Raw genomic sequence first — 25,934 nt, 5'->3', positions numbered from 1 at the left:
TCAAGAAAATCCGACCCTACATCACCAAACAGGCTACACAGATTCTAGTCCAGGCTCTTGGCTCTTGTTATCTCTAAACTGGACTACTGCAACTCACTGCTTTCAGGCCTCCCAGCCAGCTCCATCAACCCCTTCAGATGATTCAGAATGCTGCAGCGCGCCTCGTCTTCAACCAGTCCAAGAGAACCCATGTCACACCCCTCTTCATCTCCCTCCACTGGCTTGCTGTAGCTGCCCGCATCAGGTTCAAGGCCTTGATGCTCACCTACAAGACCTTGTCAGGAACAGCTCCCTCCTACCTCAACTCTCTCCTGAAGGCTTACGTTCCCTCTCGCAATCTGCGATCGATTAGCGACCGACGTTTAGCAGTTCCAACTCAGCATGGCGCTAGGTCCCTTTCCAAAGCCTTCACTCTAACTGTTCCTCAGTGGTGGAATGCACTCCCAATATCAATCCGGACTGCAGAATCTCTCACCATCTTCAAAAAACAACTAAAGACCCACCTCTTCAATGAACACCTAACAAACTCATAAAATAAATAAATAAATAAATAAATAAATAATGCACTTACACCTCTTCTCTGCACTTTGCTTCTTCTGGAATTCAATTAATAGATCTCGTATGGTAGCACTTATTGTATTGTTCTCTGCTTGATATCGCTCTGCTTGTATCTTTCTCATTTGTAAGTCGCTTTGGAGAAAAGCGTCTGCTAAGTGAATAAATGTAATGTAAGGTAAATGATTTTCAACAAGTCTTTAATGTGACTCGGGAACAGCAAGTTGTCTCAGTGAGTGATTCGTTCATTTTCAACAAATCTTTAATATGAATCGGGAACAACGAGTTGTCTCAGAGAGTGATTCGTTCATTTTCAAGGAATCTTTAATATGATTCGGGAACAACGAGCTGTCTCAAAGTGTCATTCGTTCATTTTCAAGGAATCTTTAATATGATTCGGGAACAACGAGCTGTCTCAAAGTGTGATTCGCTCATTTTCAACGAATCTTTTATATGATTCGGGAACAACGAGTTGTCTCAGAGAGTGATTCGTTCATTTTCAAGGAATCTTTAATATGATTCGGGAACAACGAGCTGTCTCAAAGTGTGATTCGTTCATTTTCAAGGAATCTTTAATATGATTCGGGAACAACGAGGTGTCTCAGAGTGTGATTCGTTCATTTTCAACGAATCTTTAATATGATTCGGGAACAACGAGTTGTCTTTGAGTGATTCGTCCATTTTCAACAAATCTTTTATATGATTCGGGAACAACGAGTTGTCTCAGAGAGTGATTTGTTCATTTTCAACAAATCTTTAATATGACTCGGGAACAACGAGTTGTCTTTGAGTGATTCGTTCATTTTCAACAAATCTTTAATATGACTCGGGAACAACGAGTTGTCTCAGAGAGTGATTCGTTCCTTTTCAATTAATCTTTTATATGATTCGGGAACAACGAGTTGTCTCAAAGTGTGATTCGTTCATTTTCAACGAATCTTTAATATGACCCGTGAACAACGAGTTGTCTCAGAGAGTGATTTGTTCATTTTCAACAAATCTTTTATATGATTCGGGAAGAACGAGTTGTCTCAGAGAGTGATTCGTTCATTTTCAAGGAATCTTTAATATGATTCGGGAACAACGAGCTGTCTCAAAGTGTGATTCGTTCATTTTCAAGGAATCTTTAATATGATTCGGGAACAACGAGGTGTCTCAAAGTGTGATTCGTTCATTTTCAACGAATCTTTTATATGATTCGGGAACAACGAGTTGTCTCAGAGAGTGATTCGTTCATTTTCAAGGAATCTTTAATATGATTCGGGAACAACGAGCTGTCTCAAAGTGTGATTCATTCATTTTCAACGAATCTTTAATATGATTCGGGAACAACGAGTTGTCTTTGAGTGATTCGTCCATTTTCAACAAATCTTTTATATGATTCGGGAACAACGAGTTGTCTCAGAGAGTGATTCGTTCATTTTCAACAAATCTTTAATATGATTCGGGAACAACGAGTTGTCTTTGAGTGATTCGTTCATTTTCAACGAATCTTTAATATGACTCGGGAACAACGAGTTGTCTCAGAGAGTAATTCGTTCCTTTTCAATTAATCTTTCATATGATTCGGGACCAACGAGTTGTCTCAAAGTGTGATTCGTTCATTTTCAACGAATCTTTAATATGACCCGGGAACAACGAGTTGTCTCAGAGAGTGATTTGTTCATTTTCAACAAATCTTTTATATGATTCGGGAACAACGAGTTGTCTCAAAGTGTGATTCGTTCATTTTCAACGAATCTTTAATATGATTCGGAAACAACGAGCTGTCTCAAAGTGTCATTCGTTCATTTTCAAGGAATCTTTAATATGATTCAGGAACAACTAGTTGTGTTTGAGTGATTCGTTCATATTCAACGAATCTTTTATATGATTCGTGAACAACTAGTTGTCTTTGAGTGATTCGTTCATTTTCAACAAATCTTTATTATGACTCGGGAACAACGAGTTGTCTTTGAGTGATTCGTTCATTTTCAACGAATCTTTAATATGACTCGGGAACAACGAGTTGTCTCAAAGTGTGATTCGTTCAATTTCAACGAATCTTTAATATGACTCAGGAACAACGAGTTGTCTCAGAGAGTAATTCGTTCATTTTCAATTAATCTTTTATATGATTCGGGAACAACGAGTTGTCTCAAAGTGTGATTCGTTCATTTTCAACGAATCTTTAATATGACCCGGGAACAACGAGTTGTCTTTTGAGTGATTTGTTCATTTTCAACGAATCTTTAATATGACTCGGGAACAACGAGGTGTCTCAGAGAGTGATTCGTTCCTTTTCAATTAATCTTTTATATGATTCGGGAACAACGAGTTGTCTCAAAGTGTGATTCGTTCATTTTCAACGAATCTTTAATATGACTCGGGAACAACGAGTTGTCTCAGAGAATGATTCGTTCATTTTCAACGAATCTTTAATATGATTCGGGAACAACGAGCTGTCTCAAAGTGTGATTCGTTCATTTTCAACAAATCTTTAATATGACTCGGGAACAACGAGTTGTCTTTGAGTGATTCGTTCATTTTCAACGAATCTTTAATATGACTCGGGAACAACGAGTTGTCTCAAAGTGTGATTCGTTCAATTTCAACGAATCTTTAATATGACTCGGGAACACCGAGTTGTCTCAGAGTGATTTGTTCGTTTTCAACTAATCTTTAATATGATTCGGGACCAACGAGTTGTCTCGGATTGATTCGTTCATTTTCAAGAATCTTTAATATGACTCGGGAACAACAAGTTGTCTCTGAGTGATTCGTTCATTTTGAATGAATCTTTAATATGACTCGGGAACCACGAGTGATTCGTTCATTTTTGACCGTGCATGCGCAGCATCTCCATAGGTTCTGTACCGGAACCAGAAATGATTAGTTCACTTCGGGAGTAATATAATTTCCATAGTTCCCATTTGTATTAGTCCAGAGTTTTGATGACTAAATGCGGAATGAGTGTGTCTAAAGTTTTGATGTGTAGTTCATGTCAAACAGTTTTTACTTGTGCTGGTCTGATGGCTAATATGTAGGCACAATGTAGTGTGGCAACTGAAATGTTCCATGACAAGCTGCATTTTGTTGTTGTTGTTGTTGTAGTATGAACTTCAAGAGAAAATAAAAATGAGAGGCTGTTGGGGGATCGACTGTTTATAGGTCTTACAACACAAGTGATAAGAAACTACTTTGTTTCTCAGACTTTCTACAACACAGCTATAAACAGATAAACAGGTATGATGTGTTGTTCCTTAATAAATAAAAACTGCTGTAGTATAAGAGGAATAAAGCACTTCAGGACATGCTGTTAAAAGAAATAATTCACTTTATTGGTAACAGTTACTTCTCTACATGTCAGGCAGCATAAAAAAGACTAAAACAGTATGCCTGAAATGAATAGATAAAAAAGATAAGATATTAAAAAATAAACAAGAAATCTTCCTAACATTTATAACATTCAGGTCTAAAAAAATGTGAAACACAAAATCATCTTATTATTACAACAAATAATCTAGAGAGCTATAGAGCTACAACACTAAAACATCACTAAAACAGCTCCAACTGTTTGTCCTTCAACAAGGTTATACTTCATTAAATAAGAGCTTCAGGAGAACAGGCCGCTCTTAGCACAGGCAAATATTTGCAGTTTTCCTGTGGTGTGTGTACCTGCCAGTGTGCTGGTCTACACAGAGTCGTAGATATTGTTCCAGCGGCTAACACCGGCCACATGGGTGTTTATGTTTCTTACTCATATAGCAACACAAAGGTGTCGTATTCGTGCCAGAGTATAATAATGAACCCTTTCATGCATCTATCCCATATCTTTATTTTTTGACTTAAAACTGCATGATATATGAAATTTGATTTTGTTTAAATATCTAAATATCACATTTCTAAATAAACGGCTTGTACATGAGGAAAAAAGACTAAAACAGTATGCCTGAAACGAATAAATAAAAAAGATAAGATATAAAAAAATAAATAAATAAATCTTCCTAACATTTATAACATTCAGGTCTAAAAAATGGGAAACACAATTCTCCTTATTATTATTATTACAACAAATAATCTAGAGAGCTGTAGGATTACATTAATTTACAGTAATGTTCTCAAGTGACTTGGACATAATTTACATCTTATATTTTCCTAAAATACACATAAAAACTGTAAACTGTCATTCAATCAAATGTCTATTTTACAAATGATTTTTTTTTGTATCGACTGCATTCAGTCTCTGTCTCTTTGATTCATTTTGTTTGGCAGATTATTTTTCGTAGCACCACTACGGGTTCGTATCACCCACTCAAGCTGTCTTAACAGGTGAGTGATAGCTGCAGCAACGTCCAGACATCAACTTCATCCTGAATAAATCAAATATATAGAAAACAACATTAACGCTTCACATTACACAAACATACGGTAGGGTGCGTCTCGATCAGCTCCCTCGATCCCTAGGTGGTGATCAGTATATGGTGTACATGAGCTCGGGCACTGGTAAAGACCCTGACTCACTACACATTAGGACACTGGTGACTCAGTTTCCGGTAACATGACTACGTACTCGCGCTGTAAAACATCACCACTGGCACGTAACCTCAACATGCAGGACGGACGTCTTTCTAACATTATATGTCATATTCATCTGTCTGTCATGGTACTTCAAGTAGGATCGTAGACTAGTTAGTAGAGTTTTAAAAAATCATTAAAGTCGTTAGACTCAAATAAACAATATATAGAACGTCAAATAAAGTTAAAAATCGCTAACGTAAGTAACCATTTGAGATCTACAACAACAGCGTTCGTCCGCCACATTGTTCGATCTGAGAGGCTTCTGAAATCATGGCCTCATTTTCAGTAAGGGAAAATAGTGAACATCTAAGCTCCTTGGTTTTCGTGGTGCATTGTGGGATTTTTCAGGGAGCGAACGTGCCAGTGCACACTGGTAGGATTTCGCAATTGAGACAGTCCTTCAAATGGTCCACTCCCTGATCAGTGTCCTGACTACGGACCTGTGGAGCTGATTGAGACGCACCCATAAACTCAAATCCATTACCTCACAAACAAGTCTATAAGCTTCTGACTGCAAATTCATGACAAAAGAAAAAGTTTTGTTCAGTCATGTGCTGATTATTTTACAACAGGAGCAAGAACAGAAATAAGGAATGAATATAATGAATAATACGGATTAACAATGGTGGCTACACACTGATTTACACCGCACACATTTTATGGTTATACTATGGTGTCAGTGTTTTTCCGTACCTACGGAATTTACACCACATACAGTGCCCTCCACTAATATTGGCACCCTTGGTAAATATAAGCAAGGAAGGCTGAACAAAAGGTCAAAAGGCTCAACAATAAAGACACATTTTCGCAGCATCCTTTACTCATATTTACCAAGGGTGCCAATATTAGTGGAGGGCACTGTATGTTCTTGAACCGTGTGAACAGTTCTTGGTTCTGGATTCCGATTATTGGACCTTATGGTACTACGGCAGCTGACTACACTGTAAGCACAGATACACACTCGGGGCTGTTCTTGATGGGAAATCATCTAATCTGACCTGCATGTCCAACGCCAGCTCTAATATAGCGTCCAGTTCCTCTTTCTCTATGCCCAGGTCACTCGTCCTGGACTCTGGAACATCACCTGCTCTCCAGTATGGATCCTGATCGATCGGGTCAGCGTATCCGACTGAGTAGTCCTGAGCAATGAGTGGGAGAATTCATATTAATATTATTTACACACCGAGGTTTTACTTTTAACTGTTTGACTGTTCTCCCAGCATTCCCTTCATACTGCTACATGTACCATCAAACCTTAACATGCCTACACTGGCTAAAATAACGACACTAGCCATTTTTAGTGATCAGAGCAGTACATAAACTTAAGAAAGTTTCTCGGTTCTTACAGGGTGATAGCCACTAGGAGAGCAGGAAGCAGCTGGTTGTTGAGAGCATGGCACTCTTGAATCCAAGACGTCTGGGCTACAGCGCTGATACACTGGGGGTGGGAAACATTGAAGGTTAATAAAGCATTCATTTCTTGGTAAGACATAAACAACACATCACTAAGATAGATTATTCAGGAACCATATCACAGCTCCTGCAGCCCCTCTGCACACAGTTTTTTGTTCATTCTTTGCAAGGCATTGTGGGACTTCCTGCTTATAGGTACAGACTAATGACATGAAGGACAATCATGTTGTGACACTGGACTGTAATGGTGTTGATACCCCGCTCCTGTACACTCCCACAGCCCTTTTAATTTTATGCTGAGAAGTTTGAGCTGGTGAAAGGGGACACATTCAAGTAAAATATTAGCTGCTAGATAGATATTATTAGCTGTTAATAGATAGTGAAATCCGGCATGCGCACGTTGTGGGCTTTTATTTATTTTTGTTTACAGCATTTCTTTTCTTTTCTAACTTTAGAACTACGTTGTTCAGGTATTAAACATATAACAGTTGTTAGAATGACTCACTAGAAGACTCTGAATCTCTGAATTATGCGCTGAAGGTTTAACATCAAAACATAGAATCACATCGATATCGTTATCTTCATTTTTATCTGTTAAAAGTGGACAAAATATAGATAGACAGACAGATAGATAGATAGATAGACAGACAGACAGACAGACAGACAGATAGATAGATAGATAGACAGACAGACAGACAGATAGATAGAAACACCAACACTGAAATTGTGAAACAATGGACTGTGCTCCATCCTAAATTGCATACAATTAAACTACACGTCAGAATAATGCACTATACTACTGTATTTACTAAAGTAGCGTGCAGATCGAATGCTTATACTAATTCAGGCTGAGCTCACAGCTATTATAAAGGGGTCAAAATGTATTAAATCATCACCTGGTGTGTAAAATCCGTACTGTGAGTGATGAGGTGTGTTGCTCCTCTGCTCCTGCTGAGGGACATTACAGGGATGGTGGTAAGGGGTTCCCTGATGTTCAAGCAAGACTGAACCTGAACAGACAGAGACAAGTCAAGTGTTGATAAACTAAAACTACAGATGATGACCGAGGCCGCAAAGTTATCTAGCTGGCACTGTACTAGCAAAACGATGTACGCTTTCTCATCATATTTGTCTATTTTCTCTTTTTTTCTACACTTTCCTATATATGCATAATCTTTTTTTTTTATTTTGAGGCTAATGGATTCCTCTATCCAGTCTTTCGAAGGACATGGGCTAAAATGTTTCCAGATTTAAAGAATGCGCACAGTGGCGGAGAAACCTGTGGACTAGGGTTGAGGTGGGTTTCTTCCAGGTTCCAGGTTATAAGTGGAGTGTTCATGGTAAATTGGCACTATGTGTGAACGAGTGTGTGAATGTGTGTGTGCGCACGGTGCTTTGCGATGGACTGGCGTCCCATTCAGGGTGCCCAGTTTTCTCGGGATAGGCCCTGGATCCGTCATGACCCTGACCAGGCTAAAGTTGTTACTGAACTGAATGAATGAATATATTCTGTCTATTCTTTTCATCTGCTTGTTGAAACACTACCAACCTGTTCTCATTAAGCCAGAGGTTTCCTGTGCTGAATTCTGCATCACGTGATAGAAACGTCTGGGCGTCCTGCCCGTCACCTTTAAGCCGGCGAGCTTGGCCTTATTGAGAGGCGTGCGTCGCTTTATATCGAGCAGGAGCTCGGGCTTATCCCGTTTGAAGTACGGGTTTTGAAAATGGTGCAGTTGGGCTTTAATCGAAGAGTTGTACGACTGCTTGTCCGAGATGTTCGTGCGTTGTTTTTTGAAGCCGTACAGGTTCAGCTGGCGAACGAAACTTATGAAGTCAGTTGTCCTGAAGTACTCAGACAAATGTGTGGGTTGGGACAATAGCACTTCGGCTTCGAATGTTTCCTGATGAACAAGTATCCCTTCCCCGCTGTTGTCCCACCAGACTGAGCAAATCTGGGGATCGTTCACCAAACGCCACAACTTTCCAGGGAAGTAGTTGGGGTTGATGAAGGTGCCAAAAGTTGCATCAGTGTTTTCCATATCAGCTAAAAAGATCTGTAGCCAGAAGGGAGAAAAAAAGGAGACTGAATGTAGCAATTACTCTCTAGCACTAACTAGATAGTAGGTGGCTAGCTAACACATAACACATTCATCTTCAGTAACAGCTGAAAATCATTAACAATAACGAGCTATAGCATTAATGTTGTCAAAATTGACCGTTAGAGCTGTCAAGCAACCTGGACGTAGCCTAAATACTCAAACAAAAACAGACCCAAAGTAATTTCTAAGAGCTACATGATCACGTGTGAAATATTTCCTATATGTGAGATCATACACCTGCTATGTGGTATTTTGATAGTTCTCTGATCCCTTATCGCTTCTCAGAGCCATTAAAACTGGTCAGGGACCGTTACGCGTACGCACCGGCCTCAAGCGTTTAAATTCAGGAGACTGGGCAGGTGGAGGCGCCGGACAAATTCATGAATATCCAATGAGCTCACGTGGATTTATCCAGTCAGAGTAACCCGTGCCTGTGACGTCGTTCGATCCCATAGTAAAGTCTTGGTGTATTAACGTGTATAGGAAAATAGTGACGACGCTATTCTGCATATTTTGTAGGAGAAACGGTGAACGTTTAGGTCAGCAGCGGCAAACGTACCGCCCGCGGGGTCTCTGTTATTCCTCTAGCAGGAAAAAAAACTTTAGGCCAAAAATTATGACAAAATGTGCTAATATATAACTCTTCATTAGCAATCCAAAAATGTGAAGCTGTGGCCTTGTGTCTCTCCAACGAACTTAGGGCTTTCACAGCAACGGGGATGAATACTTATGAAATAACAACTGTAATGTTTTTGTTGTTTAAGTAATGTTTTGTTTTGTAAATATTTTTAACAAATTGTGTTTTTATTGTATTACGTATTATTTTAGTGTGTACTGATCCCCCACTTTAATATAAAAGTCAGTTCCAGGTTCCAGGTTGTAACACTACAATATGGTAAACCCATAATCCGGAAAATTTTGATGGAATTTCAGTCTGTTTTTCTTTTTCTTTTTATGTATGTGGGCTCATCACTCAGGTGTGATGATATCAACCTATGACAAAACAATGCTGTGCCGTACGCTTTTAACTTTTCAGTGGATATTATAGAAATTCCCGAGTTCTTAACAGACTGTAATGATTGATTGAGAAATATAAAATGTATATCCATTTTCTATACCGCTTTACTACTGGGTGTCGGGAAAGCTGGAGCATCGGGCACCAGGCGGGGTACACCTGTGAGGGAAATGATTCATTTTTACTTTGTAATAGTGTTGTTCTTGTTCTGTTTCATTCTCATCAGAGGATAAGGCCTAAGAAGGCCATGTCATGTCACTTAGATCGGTACACAAAAGTGTGTCGTGCTCTGCGTTTCATATCTACAGTAGTGGTTCAGCACAAGCGCTTCAGAGCGCTCTCATTAATCTATCCTGCTTCATTCTATCCTGTTTTAACCATCTTTCTGTAATAAACCTTTTTTTTTTACCTTCAGAGGACGTCAGAGGTCTGTGAGTGTTTCTTTGATGATTTCCACAACAATTTGGTCTCCTGGTTGGGCTGTGTGCGTCTTCTCAGGTTTTGTGGACAACAATGATCACTGACCGGTTTGAATCAAAACAAATTTGTAATTTAGAATTTGATGTCATAGGTCGTGATGTCATCGTGTGTTGATGTCATGGTGTATTGCTGTCTGTATGGAAGGGAGTCAATCAGTGCGTTTACATGGACAACAATACTCCACTATTAACCCGATTAAGACAATACTCTGATTAATAAACTACCATGTAAACATGTATATGTAGTGCATGTATATACCTATGAAATGCCATATATTCAGATATATTGAGATATTGCTAAATATCACAATATGTAAATATGTGTGTGTACCACATTCAGTGTTTATTTATCTATTTTATTTTTTAATGTGAATGCGAGAATACAGAGCGGGAAGTGCGTGGTGTTACAAGAGCAAAAACTGTGAGAGAGAACTTAATTAAGTGCTGGCGCACTGCGTAGTGATGTGTCGTTCGTGAAGGAATCGTTCATTTTGAACGAATCTTTAATATGATTCGGGAACAGCGAGTTGACTCAGAGAGTGATCCGTTAATTTTTGAACGCGCATGCGCAGCCACATCCCCATAGGTTCTGTACCGGAAACAGAAATGATTAGTTCACCTCTGGAGTCTTTGGTTCGAGTCGTTCGTTCATCACTTCACAGCCCCACTGCATTCAGAATATGGGGCAGTCACGTGATGAACGAATGCCTCGAGCCTGAAGACTTGAGACGTGAACTGATCAAATGTGACGTGACAAAAGAAGAACGACTCGGATCGGGAAGTGAACTAACAGACAGACTAAGCAATTAATCAATCATTTCTGTTTCTCATAAGTTGCATTAGCCTATGGTTTATTTTTTATTCCAAATGTGATCAACGTTTGCGTAAGTACTAGAGGTGTTGGGGGATTTAACATGTAACATTTTAACTTTATTCTGCTGAAATGAACGAAATGATGCAAAAAAGATTCGTTCATTTTGCTGAACGAGATTCAAAGATCCGAGTCAGTAAAATGATCCGAACTTTCTTGTGTTAATATTTGTGATTATGCTCGCACTTTGATCTTAAGCAGTTTGTTTAAGTATGCAGGTCTTTGAACGTATTTTTTTAAATATATATAATAACCTTTCATTTTCTGATGCTCCTGCTTCCACTGTAATGCTCCCTCATTAGCTTTGCTTACAATATCAATATGTATATGAACCGCTGGCCATGAAATTTCTCAAGAGTTTTGGTGAGAATCTATTACTCTGGTCCTGATCTTGCTTGTGTACACTGTTTATTACATTTTTGATTGACTTTTCTTCATAGAATTACTTTAGGCACTGATAGAACTGTCTTTTTTGTCATATCCAATATGAAAAAATGATTAAACTTGCATTTTTTTTGTTCTTTTACCTAAAGTAACCTGTAACTTTATGGACTTGGCTACATTGTACAGCAATGCTGTAGTACTTTGGAATGGAACCTTATGACCTTTGACCTGCACTGTGAAAATTCAAATGAGTGTTTTTTTTTTTTGCAGTGTTTGACATGTTTCTGTGTTATGTTTGTTTGATGTTCTGTAATGACTGAAGATCAGCGCAGAATTCACCAGACTTGTGTCGATGGACCTGAGCAAGTTCTTTTATGAGGGTCTTGACAAACACGCCTCAAAGCTGCTGTATTTGTACCGCTCGAGGCGCCATGCAGACATCGCAGAAAGGAGTGCCATACTGGAGAGCCTGGATAAAAATGTGAGTAGGTTTATTTCAAGTGTACTTGTTTTGTAAATACTGTGGTCATTTCCTTTCTTGCTATTTCTCTTGTCCTGCATAATTTGAATATAAAACATTTGTACTTTTGAGGCATCAAATCACAGGAAGAGGGTTGCAGTACTGCTGGGGCTGCCACTGTCCATGCGGGAGAATCCATCTCAGTTCTTACAGATCTGTGAGGTAAGTGTCTGTGAGGAAAGTAAGATGTTGGAAGATATTCGGATAATGGAAGTCCACGTATTGATATGGAGTATAGATATCCACGTATTGATGGAGTTTACCTTGTTTTATTTTCATGAGAGATGATGAATTTCAGGACGTTGTATTTTTTTTTTTCCACCTTCTGATATTAATTCATCTTGTGTGATGACTAGTAAAGTTAAGATCGATTCACTCATGCTGTTCTTAAGTCGCTGCGCTTGTGAGGATGTATGTGTGAAAGCACATTTTAAAGTTTGTCTTTGTTTTTAATACAGCACACAGATTCTGAAGAAGAGTTCATCAAGGGCATGACTGTTGGAATCATTACAGTTGTGGATGACGAGATGGACCCTATTCCGTGTGACTGCGGTGATGTAGCCCTTGTAATGGAAGAAGTTGTCGTTCTACGCAATCTTGGTGATGTACCAAATGCATTTGTCAACTTGATGGGATTGCTTTATGCACGTAACATAAACTACCCCACAAACTTCAAATACACCTTTGAGGTGATTCAGAGGCTGTTCATGAACATCGGAGCTGATGCCTGCAGTGCACGAGTACATTCACTTAAAAATAATCTGCTCAAGTAGAGATGGTGTTATGCATTTCTTGTAAGAGAGATTTCATGTGGTGTTGTGTTGTGTATGTTACAGTTTCTATACCTAAACAGCATGACTTCAGTTTTGTTGTATATTTTCACCTTTAAACACTGGGCAATTGAAATGTAATGTTGTTAGGCAAAAACAGATCTCTGCTTGCTTTTTCTGTTTATTTTGAGAAATTCATGTAATTTCAAGACACATGCAGCTTTTATGTCAGAGTTTGCTGACTTCCTGTCAGTGTTGAGAATGAAGTTTGACAGAATTCTAATTGTGGGAGATTTTAACATCCATGTGGATGTGGAGTGACTCTGTGGCGGTTAAGGAATTCCTGTCGCTACTTGATTGTTTTAGCTTCACACAGTTTGTAACTGACCCGACTCATAACAAGGGCCATACGCTGGATCTCGTGATTGCAAACGGCTCGTTTGTATCGCAGTTTTCATCTGTTGACATTGGACTGTCTGATCATTCAGCTGTCTTTTTAATCTGGAACTGTATCATCCATGTGAGCCTACCGTCTGAACAGTAACCTTCCGGAAGTGGAAGTCTATTGATCGGACCGTTTTCTCCAATTCGGTTGTTTCCACTTTAAGCGATCTTCATCCCTCACCGCTGGAGGAGAAAGTCCTGCAGTTAAATTCTGCTCTTGCTGCTAATCTTGACTCTTTTGCTCCTCTAAGGTCACGTAAGGTCACATTCTCCCGCTCTGCTCCCTGGTATAATGACAATCTGCGCTCTAGAAAGGCTGCTTGTCGGAAAATGGAGCGCAAACGGCACCTTACTGGACCGAATGTGTACTATCAAGCGTGGAAGGATCTTCTGGGTGATTATCGAGCACTAATGGAGACTGAAAGATCCTCTTACTTCTCTCAGACTATTGTAAAAAATCAAAATAATCCCAGACACTTGTTCCAAACCATAAACAGATTGCTTCAAGTTAATGCTGTTACTACCTTGCCTGTTTCTCAGCAGCTCTGTGATTCTTTTCTTCAGTTTTTTCATTCTAAGAGTGATAATGTTACTAACCTGCTTCATTAATCCCTTACACCCCAAATCGCAGACTGCGCTCCTCACAGTGTAATCTGTTAACTGTTCCACAACCCGCCTAAAATCTACAGGTGACGGGACTTCTTCTGTCTACGCTCCTTCCCTTTGGAACTCTCTTCCTCCTGAACTCAGGGAAGCTCAGACCTTTGACATTTTTAAAGCGCTACTTAAGACATTTTTTTAAACTTGCATTTGACTGCTGATGTCTTTTTATTTATTTATTTATTTTTATTATTATTATTTTATAATTATTATTATTAATGTTCGTATTAACTTGAGATTTATTTTTTGTACTGCTTATTTTGTGTACAGCGCTTTGAGAAGCTGCTTTTAAAGGCGCTTTATAAAATAAAGATTATTATTATTATTATTACTTATTTTTTTACAATTGTAATAGATTTTTGTTTACTCATTGATCTTTCTACAGTATTACATTTTAACCTTTTACTTAGAATTAAAGAAACACTGGCTATTGTTGCTCTGGATATTTGAACCTGTTCGTCTTGTTCTGTTTAAATTTGTAAATTTATAAGGAAAACAAACAAAGTCTTTCATATGGAAAAATGGGTTGTTATTTATTTGGTTGAACTTGCTAATGTAAGTTAGGAAAATAAGCCACATTAAGTTAAATGAACTCGAATTTTAGTACCGACAGTTTGAAAAAGTTAAGTTCACCTTACCTTTATAACAGTAGTTCACCTGAACTTGGGAAGTCTGCGTTACTTGAAACGAGTAGTTGGGTCAATTATTTAATAGTCAACAAGAGTAAGTTGAAACTACTTATTATTTTAAGTAAAGACATCTTAACTGAGTCAAAGCAAAAAGACAACTCAATAAGTTAAGTTGAGTAAACAATTTTTTTTTTAACAGTGTGCTTCATTGGCTTAAATCCCTATACAGCGAGTTTACACGCCACTGGGCGCCAGGGAAAGTGGTTTTTCTAACAAACTCATATAATCAACTGCGTGACCTGCTCCAATATGACATTTTGTACATAATATACTTTGCAGGTTTCTGATGTAAAATGATACGAAATAGGATTGTTTACATTAAAATCCATTATATGATGATAATGTATGATAAAGGGGAAAATGTGAGATTTGAAGTCTAGAAAGTCACTTTTCCTCAAAAGTGCTCTGACAACGCATGTTTTCATTCCTCCTGTGTGTGCAGACACACGGGGGCGCTACACTGGCTTAAATCACTATACAGTGAGTTTCACGCCGCTGGGAGCAAGGGAAAATAGTTTTTCTAACAAATTCAGTATCATATGTTTCACATGTTCATGATTTAATATGATTCTTTGACATGTTTCTGACTCAATATTAGATGTTTAACTTGTTTACATAAAACCCACCCCATTTCTCCAAAAGACGTTTTTTAAAATTATTTTTATTTAAGTTATTTTTATTTTTGCTCATGCAGTATAAAAGAACAAAGTAATGGTACTTAAAAAAAAGTAAATTGTTATTATATCAACAACAAAAAAATATCAAATGTAACAGATGTGCATTGTAAAGGTTTCAGCTCTACTCAGTGAAAATGGAGGGGACATAACAGGTCTTAATACAGATTATAACCCAGATCTAAGTCTAATCAACACTTACATCTAACCACAAAGTTACGTTGATGCTGACGTGAGGAACGGATGCAGGAGTAACAGAAGTGGGTGGGCTTGTCGCAGTGCATGGTCTTCTTAAAGGAGACAGCCTCCTCACGGGGGTTGGTCTTATAGGAGATAGCCTCCTCACGGGGGTTGGTCTTATAGGAGATAGCCTCCTCACGGGGGTTGGTCTTGTAGGAGATAGCCTCCTCACGGGGGTTGGTCTTATAGGAGATAGCCTCCTCACGGGGGTTGGTCTTATAGGAGATAGCCTCCTCACGGGGGTTGGTCTTATAGGAGATAGCCTCCTCACGGGGGTTGGTCTTATAGGAGATAGCCTCCTCACGGGGGTTGGTCTTATAGGAGATAGCCTCCTCACGGGGGTTGGTCTTATAGGAGATAGCCTCCTCACAGGGGTTGGTCTTCTTATAGGAGATAGCCTCCTCACAGGGGTTGGTCTTCTTATAGGAGATAGCCTCCTCACGGGGGTTGGTCTTATAGGAGATTGCCTCCTCACGGGGGTTGGTCTTCTTATAGGAGATGTTCTTAAAGGGATGAGAATCTCAAAAAGGGGATGGGCTTCTAAAAGGGGGTGTGATTCTCAAAGGGGATGGGCTTATTACAGGAAAGGGTGTGATTCTTAGAGCAGATAGGCCTGGTAAAGGGGACGGGCTTCTTGAAGGACTTCTAAAAGGCACCTCATGCTCATCACCACCATTTTGCTCCTCCTCATGCTGGTCAGGCATGTGGACGTCATCCTCGTAGTCACTCTCCACGGTGTTGTAGTACAGCTCGTCGGCAGCAAACGGCGGATCAGAAGATGTATCCTCCCTCCGTGTTCCTGTATCAAAAGAGATGAAGAGACAGTGAGACACATCTGCACGTCTCGTAAAAGAAACCAGAAAATCCTCCCTCTAAACTGTCCTTTTCACAAAACGTATTTACACAAGTTAATGGTAAATTACTGTCATCTTCCTATAACGGTGCATACATCCTCAGTATCTCCGTTATAGCTGCATGTAGAGGTGTTCGATACGGGTGTCACAGTGTCACGACTTCACCGTTAGTCACGGCATATAATCACACACTTACCTCACTGCTCACTTTGGTGAAAAAGTTCATTATGGATTTATATGAAGTCTGTTTGGCCTTAGGAGCAGCCGTAATCTCAGCAGTCTGGAATTGCAGTAGATGAGAGCGCCATCCAGAGGCAGAAAGGATCAGGATCTCTAGTATCTCCATAAATTCGTGTGTGGCTCGGCAGAAGGAGAGAGGGAGAGAAAAGATTATTAGGACTGTGAATTAGCATAATAGAGTCAGGGTAGGCTTGAGTAAACAAATAGGTTTTAAGCCTAGACTTAAACACCGAGACTGTGTCTGAGTCCAGAACACTAATAGGAAGACTGTTCCATAACTGTGGGGCCCTATAAGAGAAAGCTCTTCCCCCTGCTGTAACCTTCACTATTCGAGGTAACGTCAGATAGCCTGCATCTTTTGATCTAAGTAGACGTGGCGGATCATAGAAAACCAAAAGGTCGCTTAGATACTGTGGCACGAGACCACTTAGTGCTTTGTAGGTTAATAATAGTATTTTATAATCAGTGTGAGATTTCACTGGGAGCCAATGCAGTACTGATAATATCGATGTGATGTGGTCGTATCTTCTAGTTCTAGTTAGGACTCTAGCAGCTGCATTCTGGACTAACTGGAGTTTGTTTATGCTCCTACTGGAACATCCAGACAGTAAGGCATTACAGTAATCTAATCTAGAGGTGACGAATGCATGAACTAGTATTTCCGCATCATGTAGTGACAATATGTTTCTTATTTTAGAAATATTTCTGAGATGAAAGAAGACTATCCTAGTAATATTATCTACATGAGCATCAGATGATAGACTGGAGTCAATAATCACTGCAAGGTCTTTAACTGCTGCACATGATGAAACAGAAAGACCATCCAGAGTAACCATGTGATCAGAAAGAATACTTCTAGCTACACGTGGGCCTAATAAAAGTATTTCTGTTTTTATCAGAATTAAGCAGAAGGAAGTTAATTAACATCCAATGTCTAATGTCCTTTACACAATCCTCAACTTTACTAAGCTTCTGTCTGTCCTCTGGCTTCGCTGAAACATACAGCTGTGTATCATCAGCATAACAGTGGAAGCTAATCCCATGTTTACGAATAATTTGACCTAGGGGTAGCATATATAAAGTAAAGAGCAGTGGACCTAAAACAGAACCCTGTGGAACTCCAAAAGTAACCTCAGTACGCATGGAGAAATCACCATTTACATCTACGAACTGATAACGATCGGTCAGATAAGACCTGAGCCAGGAGAGGACTGTTCCCTTAATACCAACAACATTTTCTAATCTATCAAGGAGAATAGTGTGATCTATAGTATCAAAAGCTGCACTAAGGTCGAGTAACACAAGCAGCGAGACACAACCCTGATCGTAAGTCAGTAGAAGGTCATTTACTACTTTAACTAACGCTGTCTCTGTGCTATGATGAGGTCTAAATCCTGACTGATACATTTCATGAATGTTATTCCTATCTAAGTACGAGCATAACTGCTTTGCTACAACCTTTTCTAAAATCTTAGAGATGAAGGGGAGATTTGATATTGGTCTATAGCTGGACAGTTGAGACGGGTCAAGATCAGGTTTTTTAATCAAGGGTTTAATAACTGCTAATTTAAGTGATTTAGGTACATAGCCAGTGCTTAGGGAAGAATTGATTATATTTAAAAGTGGTTCAATTACTCCTGGACCAATCTGTTTAAACAAACATGTAGGTACGGGATCTAGTATGCAAGTTGATGAATTTGCTGAAGAGATTAATGTAGCTAGTTTGGTCTCTCTAAGCGGAGCAAAACACTCTAAACATTGATCTGATATTGCTACATTGTCATGTAATGGGTTTGTTACAGTACTGTCCGGTTTTAATTTAATGGCCTGTATTTCACGTCTAATATTTTCAACCTTATCAATGAAAAATTTCATGAAATCTTCACTGCTATGTAATGATTGAGTGTTTCTCTCTGTAGTGGTTTTATTCCTAGTTAATTTTGCTACTGTGTTGAAAAGGAATCTAGAATTGTTTTTGTTGTCTCCTATTAAGGTGGAGAAATAGATTTTTCTAGCATTGCCAAGAGATTTCCTATATTTCAGTAGGCTCTCCTTCCATGCTGTTTGAAATATCACCAGTTTGGTTTGACGCCATTTATGTTCTAATTGTCGAGTTGTCTGTTTTAAGGTTCGCGTTTGATCGTTATACCAGGGTGCTAATTTTTTTTCTCTAATTATTTTCCTTTTGAGTGGAGCCACTCTATCTAGCGTGTAGCGGAGTGTTGACTCCGAGCTTTCAGTCGCCTGATCGAGTTCTATGTGATCTGATGGTGATCCAAATCTAATTGATGTTTCTGCGAGGTTATTTATGAAGCTCGGTGCAGTAGCTGATGTGTAGGTACGTTTTATGCGGTAGCGAGGCGAGGTGGAAATATTATGATCAATACGTATTATGAACGAGATAAGATAATGGTCTGAGACAACTTCAGACTGCGGAAAAATGATAATATTTTCTATACTTAGTCCGTATGTTAGTATGAGGTCAAGAGTGTGACCACCATTATGAGTAGGCCCGATTACGTTCTGATTAATCCCTACTGAATCTAAGATGGACACAACCGCTGTCCTCAGAGGGTCTTCTGGATATCAAAGTGAATATTAAAATCACAGACGATTAATGCTTTATCTACAGACACAACCAGGTTTGAGACAAAGTCTGCAAATTCACTAAGAAATTCAGTATATGGCCCTGGGGGTCTGTAAATAATAATTAGAGGAATTGACTTATTTTTTGTGGCTACATAACTTATACTGGTATAAAGAATTTCAAAAGAATTAAATTTATGCTTAGGTTTTTGTGTGACGACTAGATTTTGACTATGGATGAATCCAACACCTCCTCCTCTATCAGTTGAACGAGGCTGATGTACATAACTGTATCCAGGAGGACTGGCTTCATTTAATGCTATGTACTCGTTTGGTTTAATCCAAGTTTCTGTTAAACACATTAAATTACATTCCTGATCAGTAATGATGTCGTTAACAATAAGATCCTTAGATGCAAGAGATCTAATGTTTAATAGTCCTAGCCTCAGATCAAAAGTGCTGGCTGTGCATTCAATATGATTTAATTTTATGTTAATTATGTTACGAAGATCGACTTTCCGAGATTTTCTATATATTTGTATAGCTCGGGGAACAGACACAGTCTCTATAGTATGTATTACCTTTGCCGGATTTTTAGTTGAACATTGATTATACTGAATGCTGTTATTATTGGAAGATGTGCTTACGGTAGACAGTCACTTGGAGTGTAGCGCCTTGGAAATGTTGTCTGAAAGCAGTTCCGCTCCAAGGCTGCTGGGGTGCAGGCCATCAGGACGAAACAACCTAGGACGCTCCCAGAACAGATTCCAGTTATTGACAAACACCAGATTCTGCTCATTACACCAAGAGACTAACCAATCATTTAATGCTAGAAGTCTACTGAACTTTTCTGCTCCACGTCTGTATGTGGGAAGAGGTCCAGAGACGATGATCTTCGCGGTGGGTGATCTGCCTCGTACCGTCTCGATCAGGCTGGAGAAGTCCCTCTTCAGAACCTCCGTCTGCCGCAGCCTGGTGTCGTTTGTCCCCGCGTGCAGCACAACCGCTCCAGTGCGCTTGTCCTTCTTCAGGATCCCGGATACCTGCGCAGCGACATGAAGGACACAAGCACCAGAAAAACAGTGTGTGCGCACCTTACCTTTAGATGAGGCTACACGGACGTTCCGCACAATGGAGTCTCCGATGATCACAGCGTTGGGTCTGGTCTGGCGGAGAGGGGCGAAGCGGTTCCTGGTTGGAATCTCAAACACCGGAGGTGGAGAGGGTCAGCCCGCGCCTTCCGCCGCTGGTTCACCCAAGGCCCGAGGTGTGTTGGCGCCGGCGTGACGGAAACCACGGCTGGGAAAGTCCTAGGTGCACGGTCCCTGCACAGAGAAACACACGGCGTAGAGGGGCTGGGAGTGGAAATACCACGCTGTGTGCTTAGCTTGGATATGTGGGCAGAGGCACAAGATGTTTCCAGCGCAGTTTGTTGCTCCAGCAGCTGGGCCTGCTTGTCGAGTAGGCCGCGGATCTGCTTCTCCACATTTTCCAGTTCCAGCCGCACCATGTGAAGCTCGAGCGAGTCCTCATCTGCACCCAAAACCAGAGAGACAGCAGACATATATATATATATTTTTTTTAAACAGAACAGCGGTAAGTGAGAAATGTGAAACGTAAACAAGGCTAGCGGTAGGTGATGCTAGCGGGCTACGGGCTACAAGCTAGTCGCGGATGTTTTGTAAAAAAAAAAAAAAAAAGAAAAACATAATACAGATCAAATTTTCGACAGCACAACGTTACAATTGTTTTATCTAAAGTAGTGTCAGTTATATTTGTATAACGTAAGGTAAATAATTTTAAAGTATAGAGATTAGAAGAAATTAATGTAATAGCGTTAGCTCGAAGGGTGCTGCTTCCTCAGTGACACTTCAAGTTCAAAATAACAGTAGGAGCAATGCCGCAGCGGGCAAGTGATGTAATCGCTGTGTGGCCGAACACCATGTAACACCAGGAAGACCGACTAACGCATCAAGCCAATTTTGGGGACTGATGCACCTGCAATTACAACACCCACTATTTAGCCAAACTGGAGCTCTGTCAGTTGCCTGTTAATTCTGAAAACTCATTAAGGGATACTTTTCAGACCATTTTTATAGTGGCTGCATGCTGTTAGCTGGCACAACGATTCACCCATACACAATAGCTGTGTTTGTCAAGATGCTTTTTCATGTACTGTTAGTTATTTTGTCCACTTCCTGCACGTCGAATACTTCCTTCTTATTTGAAGGCTTCCATATATAGATTTAAATTTACAACCACATATAGAACTTTGACCTTCAAGAAATCCCTACTCGGAGCCAATCATTTCCATACACCTCAAAGACATGACAAAGACAAAAGTCCTGTGATCTTCAGACAGATCTTGTTGGTTTTAGTTTGTGCAGGAATAATATGTGCATTTGCTGCTATGGTCGCACTACCAGAACTCCTGTAGAGTGTGCACATATTGTAATATACTAGTACTGGTGAGTGTGTTAGTACTCACATCACTGGCACACCACTCTTGCATCACTGAGATAATGTGTGTTGGCTTCATCTGCAATGTGAAGGCTGTCACCCACAATGGTTCCATCTCTATGTCTTGGTCCACGTCGCGTACTACTGGGTCCATACCCTGCAGAAATCACAAATCCCCAAACACACATTATACTACTGATATTAAACAACATGGCTATATTGCACCCCACATGATCATTACATCTATAACTGCAAGTTAACATGGCTTATACAAACACATGTAAACACACTGCATGGACTTGAGCGGCTCCAAGAAAGCATCAAGTCCTTCCAGAAACTTCTCCCTGAGCTTGTCGGTCCACTCTGTTGAACGGCTAATCAGGACATATCTGAGTTAAAAAAAAAAAGTTTAATGAGAATGATTAGCTATTAATTATCATTAATAATGATATTCTCTGACAGACAGTGTAACACATTCTGCTTTTTTCCAGCCGTACTTGAGGTCTTCTATAAGACTCTGGACCCTGCGGAATTTAAAGACCTTTTGTGCACTGTAGAGTTCAAACTGAAATTGTCCCTGCTGGTCTCGATGTCTCAGGTGATCATCGAATGTGCAGACGATCGTGGTCATCAGGCTCTCCTCTGTGATCAGCATCCGTGCCTGTAATGAGGATAAGACCACAAATCGGTACTTCTAATAGTGATAAAGTTAACATTTTGTTACAATTCCAATAAATAGTCAAATGAAGTGCACTTCGTTCAACCCTACTTTAATAATAAATGTTTTCCCCAAATAGGGAAAACGACCTTGCTGCTAGAACTTTAATCATTCTATTAAGCTGTATATTCACTATACAACTGGGGGGGGGGGGGGGGGGGGAGAACAGTTAAAGTGTGAACATTCAGAATTGAGTGAATCTAAGAAGACTGTTTCTCCCAACACGTACATGATACCAAAGCTACTGCACACCAGATACAGTGGTGCTTGCAATGTCAAAGTTTTCTATATTTCTACATAAATATGACCTAACATCAGATTTTCACACAAGTCCTAAAAGTAGACAAGAACCCAATTAAACAAACCAGACTGAAATATTATACTTGGTCAATTATTCATTGAGGAAAATGACGCAATATTACAAATCTGTGAGTGGCACAAATATTGTACTTCTAACCATAGAGTAAGAACATCGAAGATTAGCAGTTAATTTGCCTGAATCTCAAGAGAAAGTGGGTCATGCAGCAAGAAAACAACCTTAAACACACTTTTCTTCTTTAACCATTTTTGGTAGAATGAATTAAGTGAATGTTTTGGAATGTTCAAGTCAAAGTCCTGACCTTAATCCACTAGAAATGTTGTGGAAGGACCTGAAGGAAGCAGTTCATGTGAGGAAACCCACCAGCATCCCAGAGTTGAAGCTAAAATTCCTCCAAGCCGATGTGCAGGACTGATCAACAGTTACCGGAACTGTTTAGTTGCAGTTATTGCTGCACAAGGGGGTCACACCATATCCTGAAAGCAAGGGTTCACATACTTTTGCCACTCACAGATACGTAATATTGGTTCACTTCCCTCAATATATAAATGATGAAGTATTATATTTTTGTCTCATTAGTTTAATTGGGTTCTCTTTATCTACAACCCCAATTCCAAAAAGGCTGGGACAATATGGAAAATGCAAAAAAAACAAAACAAACAAACCCCAAAACCAAAGAGACATTTGAAAATTCAATTCACCCTGTACTATATTGAAAACACATTATTTGATGTTGTACTTTGATGTTGAATATTTAAAAAATAAATTTAATTCACACTCATTTCAAATCTGATGACTGCAACAAACTCCTAAAAAGTTGTTCAACACTGTGTAACATCACCATTTCTTTTATTAACAAGCGGGATTTTCTACCATTCATCCGTTATAGATTTATTCAGCTGCGCAACTATACAGTGCCTTGGTTGCACTCTTTTGTGCTTCATAATGCACCACACTTTCTCAATCAGAAACAGGTCAGGACACGAAGGCACGGTGAAAATTTGCGCTGACAGGTAATGGAGAACTCCCTGTCATGGTCATCCTTCATGTAGGGCTGGACGATATGGCCAAAATGTATATCACGATATATTGCTTAATTTCGGTCGATACGATATAACTCCGATATCGATATGAACAATATAAATCCTCAGAAAAACTGCCAAGGACGCCCAAAATAGATGTCTGTACCTTCAAACTTCTGTAAAATGAATGCCAAGTCTATGAAACCTCCTCCTATAAAACTATATAATAATTTAGAAATTAAAAAAATTATTTTGAATCTAACCTTCATACAAACAAGAAATGTGAAATCACTGTCAAATAAACAAAACTCTCACCTTTGTCAATATTAATATCTTTAACTTATTACTATTTTATTCTTATAGATTGAAATAAAAGTGCTTCAGCCAGGATAAAAAAATTATGAAAAATGCTCAGAGTTGCTGAAGAAAACAGAAAAAGTGTGAGCAATAACAAGAACACATGTTGCTGGGGCAGGGACATTGTTGGGGGTTGATGACACCCAATGATAGGCTCTAGAGGTTTCTAGCAAGAAATACAAGCTGGTCTACATTATCTGGCTTCAAAGATGCCCTTTTACATGTGACAATGTTGCCACCTGTACTAAAAACCCTCTCAGAGGGGGAACTTGTGGCTTGAATACACAAGTAATGTTTTGCCAGTTGTCCTACTCTGGGGAAGTTCTTATGAGAGACACTAACAAACAAACTGACAGAGGCTCTACACTTAAGAGAAGGAACTAAAGAATGAAGTAACACGTGAGTTGCAGACAGTTTTAGTTACTGCGTAGCAGGAGCTCGGGTACATTCTTTAAGTAGTGAATTATTATTTACAAAAACTGTTTTCAGAATTGTAATGCTGTTCTCTCCAGGGAAGGGGTCACAATGTTAACGGATGTCTGCCCCAGAGACAATAACAGCACCGAGACTCTTCCCATAATGTCTAACCTGAAATCTTCCTGTAATGCTGCAGACCGAGGGGTCCTGGTCCATGCCATCATGGAGGACATTTTAAGCTCATTGTAAAACACTGATTTTGAGTTTCTTGAAGCATTTGTGTGTTCATTTGGAAGTATGCTTGGCTCTTTATCTTGTTGAAAGCCAAGTCTGAACCTCCTAGCAAAGGCAAGCTAAAGGTTCTGGGCTAAAATGTGATTGCTCCTCCCTCCCTCTCCCTCCCTCTCCCTCCCTCTCCCTCCCTCTCCCTCCCTCTCCCTCCCTCCCTCTCCCTCCCTCTCCCTCCCTCCCTCTCCCTCCCTCTCCCTCCCTCTCCCTCCCTCTCCCTCCCCCTCCCTCCCCCTCCCTCTCCCTCCCTCCCCCTCCCTCTCCCTCCCTCCCTCTCCCTCCCTCTCCCTCCCTCCCTCTGCTTCAGCGGTTCAACCCCAGATACCAGGCAAAAATTACTTCATGTATACAGAGATCCCCAAACTATACACCGAAACCAGACCTCATTTCAGAACATCTCGAAGAAAAAACATTTTATGCCTACATATTTATTATATATCTATTTTGTAATTGCTTTTTTTTTAAATTATGTGACTGTTGCCACTATTGTTTTTTTATAATGCTCGTGTTTAAATAAAGGAGTTAAAAGTATTATTTATTTATACACAAAGTGGTATCGAGTATCGTGTATTTTTGCTGGTATCGACTACTAGATTTTTGGTATCGTGACATCCCTAGATTGGACATTCTATGTGTGAGTTATAACAACTTCCTTTTTCATGGTGAAACTTCTAAATTTGTGAGAGCGCCACGCCCACGGCGAGCAGCAAAAATTCAAAAGCTTCGCAATTTAGCATCGTCAATGCCTGCAGATGAGACTGACTGAACGTGATGCCGATCTGATGAAAGCTCCAGGAGGAGTACGTTAAAGTACAAGGCCTGGAAATGGCAAAAAACGGAGGAAAAAATTAAGAGAAAAATCAAAATGCTGACTTCCTATTGAGTTTAGGGTATGGGTTCAAGAGACCAGGGAGTCAGCCATTTTAAGTGTTGTCTCAATTGCAAAATCCTTCCAGTGCACTGGAACGTTCGCTCCCTAAAAAATCCCCACAACGCACCACAAAAACCAGGGAGCATTGATACTCACTATGTTCCCTTAGTGGAAATGACCTCATGTCTCTCAGCTAATGTCTCTCTCTAGTGTCACTGGTACTGACCTGTGACCTGGTACTGACCTGGTACTGGCAAACAGTCCCTTATGTATGGAGACTTTTGGAAAACCCTGTAGTTATGTCCTTTATTTGATGAAAAAACATACCTCCAGTAGGCCTAGTTCATGGCGTTGCGTTTCTCTGGTTGGTGCAGCTCTACAGGAGTGATGTGATTGGCTGGGTGGGTGACCGACAGGGTGGTGAAGGGT

General features: G+C 39.8%; 2 protein-coding genes across 9 annotated transcripts in view; one reads left to right on the top strand and one right to left on the bottom strand.

Moving 5' to 3' along the window:
* Nucleotides 1-25,934, top strand: part of LOC108262448 (TBC1 domain family member 10A) — a 168,976-nt gene that overhangs the window by 84,149 nt on the left and 58,893 nt on the right. The window lies entirely within an intron of this gene.
* Nucleotides 4,544-10,658, bottom strand: LOC128629630 (heat shock factor protein 5). Its single transcript, XM_053678409.1, has 6 exons — nt 10,052-10,658; nt 8,078-8,582; nt 7,425-7,538; nt 6,462-6,553; nt 6,114-6,254; nt 4,544-4,907 (listed from the first exon to the last, which is right to left on the bottom strand). Exons 2-6 carry the CDS (start codon nt 8,565-8,567, stop codon nt 4,860-4,862), a joined length of 885 nt encoding a protein of 294 aa, XP_053534384.1. The 5' UTR covers nt 8,568-8,582; nt 10,052-10,658; the 3' UTR covers nt 4,544-4,859.

This window comes from Ictalurus punctatus, unplaced genomic scaffold, assembly GCF_001660625.3.
Source record: "Ictalurus punctatus breed USDA103 unplaced genomic scaffold, Coco_2.0 Super-Scaffold_100, whole genome shotgun sequence".
NCBI lineage: Eukaryota > Metazoa > Chordata > Actinopteri > Siluriformes > Ictaluridae > Ictalurus > Ictalurus punctatus.
The sequence above is the reverse complement of the archived record's forward strand: the minus strand, read 5'-3'. Positions and strand labels throughout refer to the sequence as shown.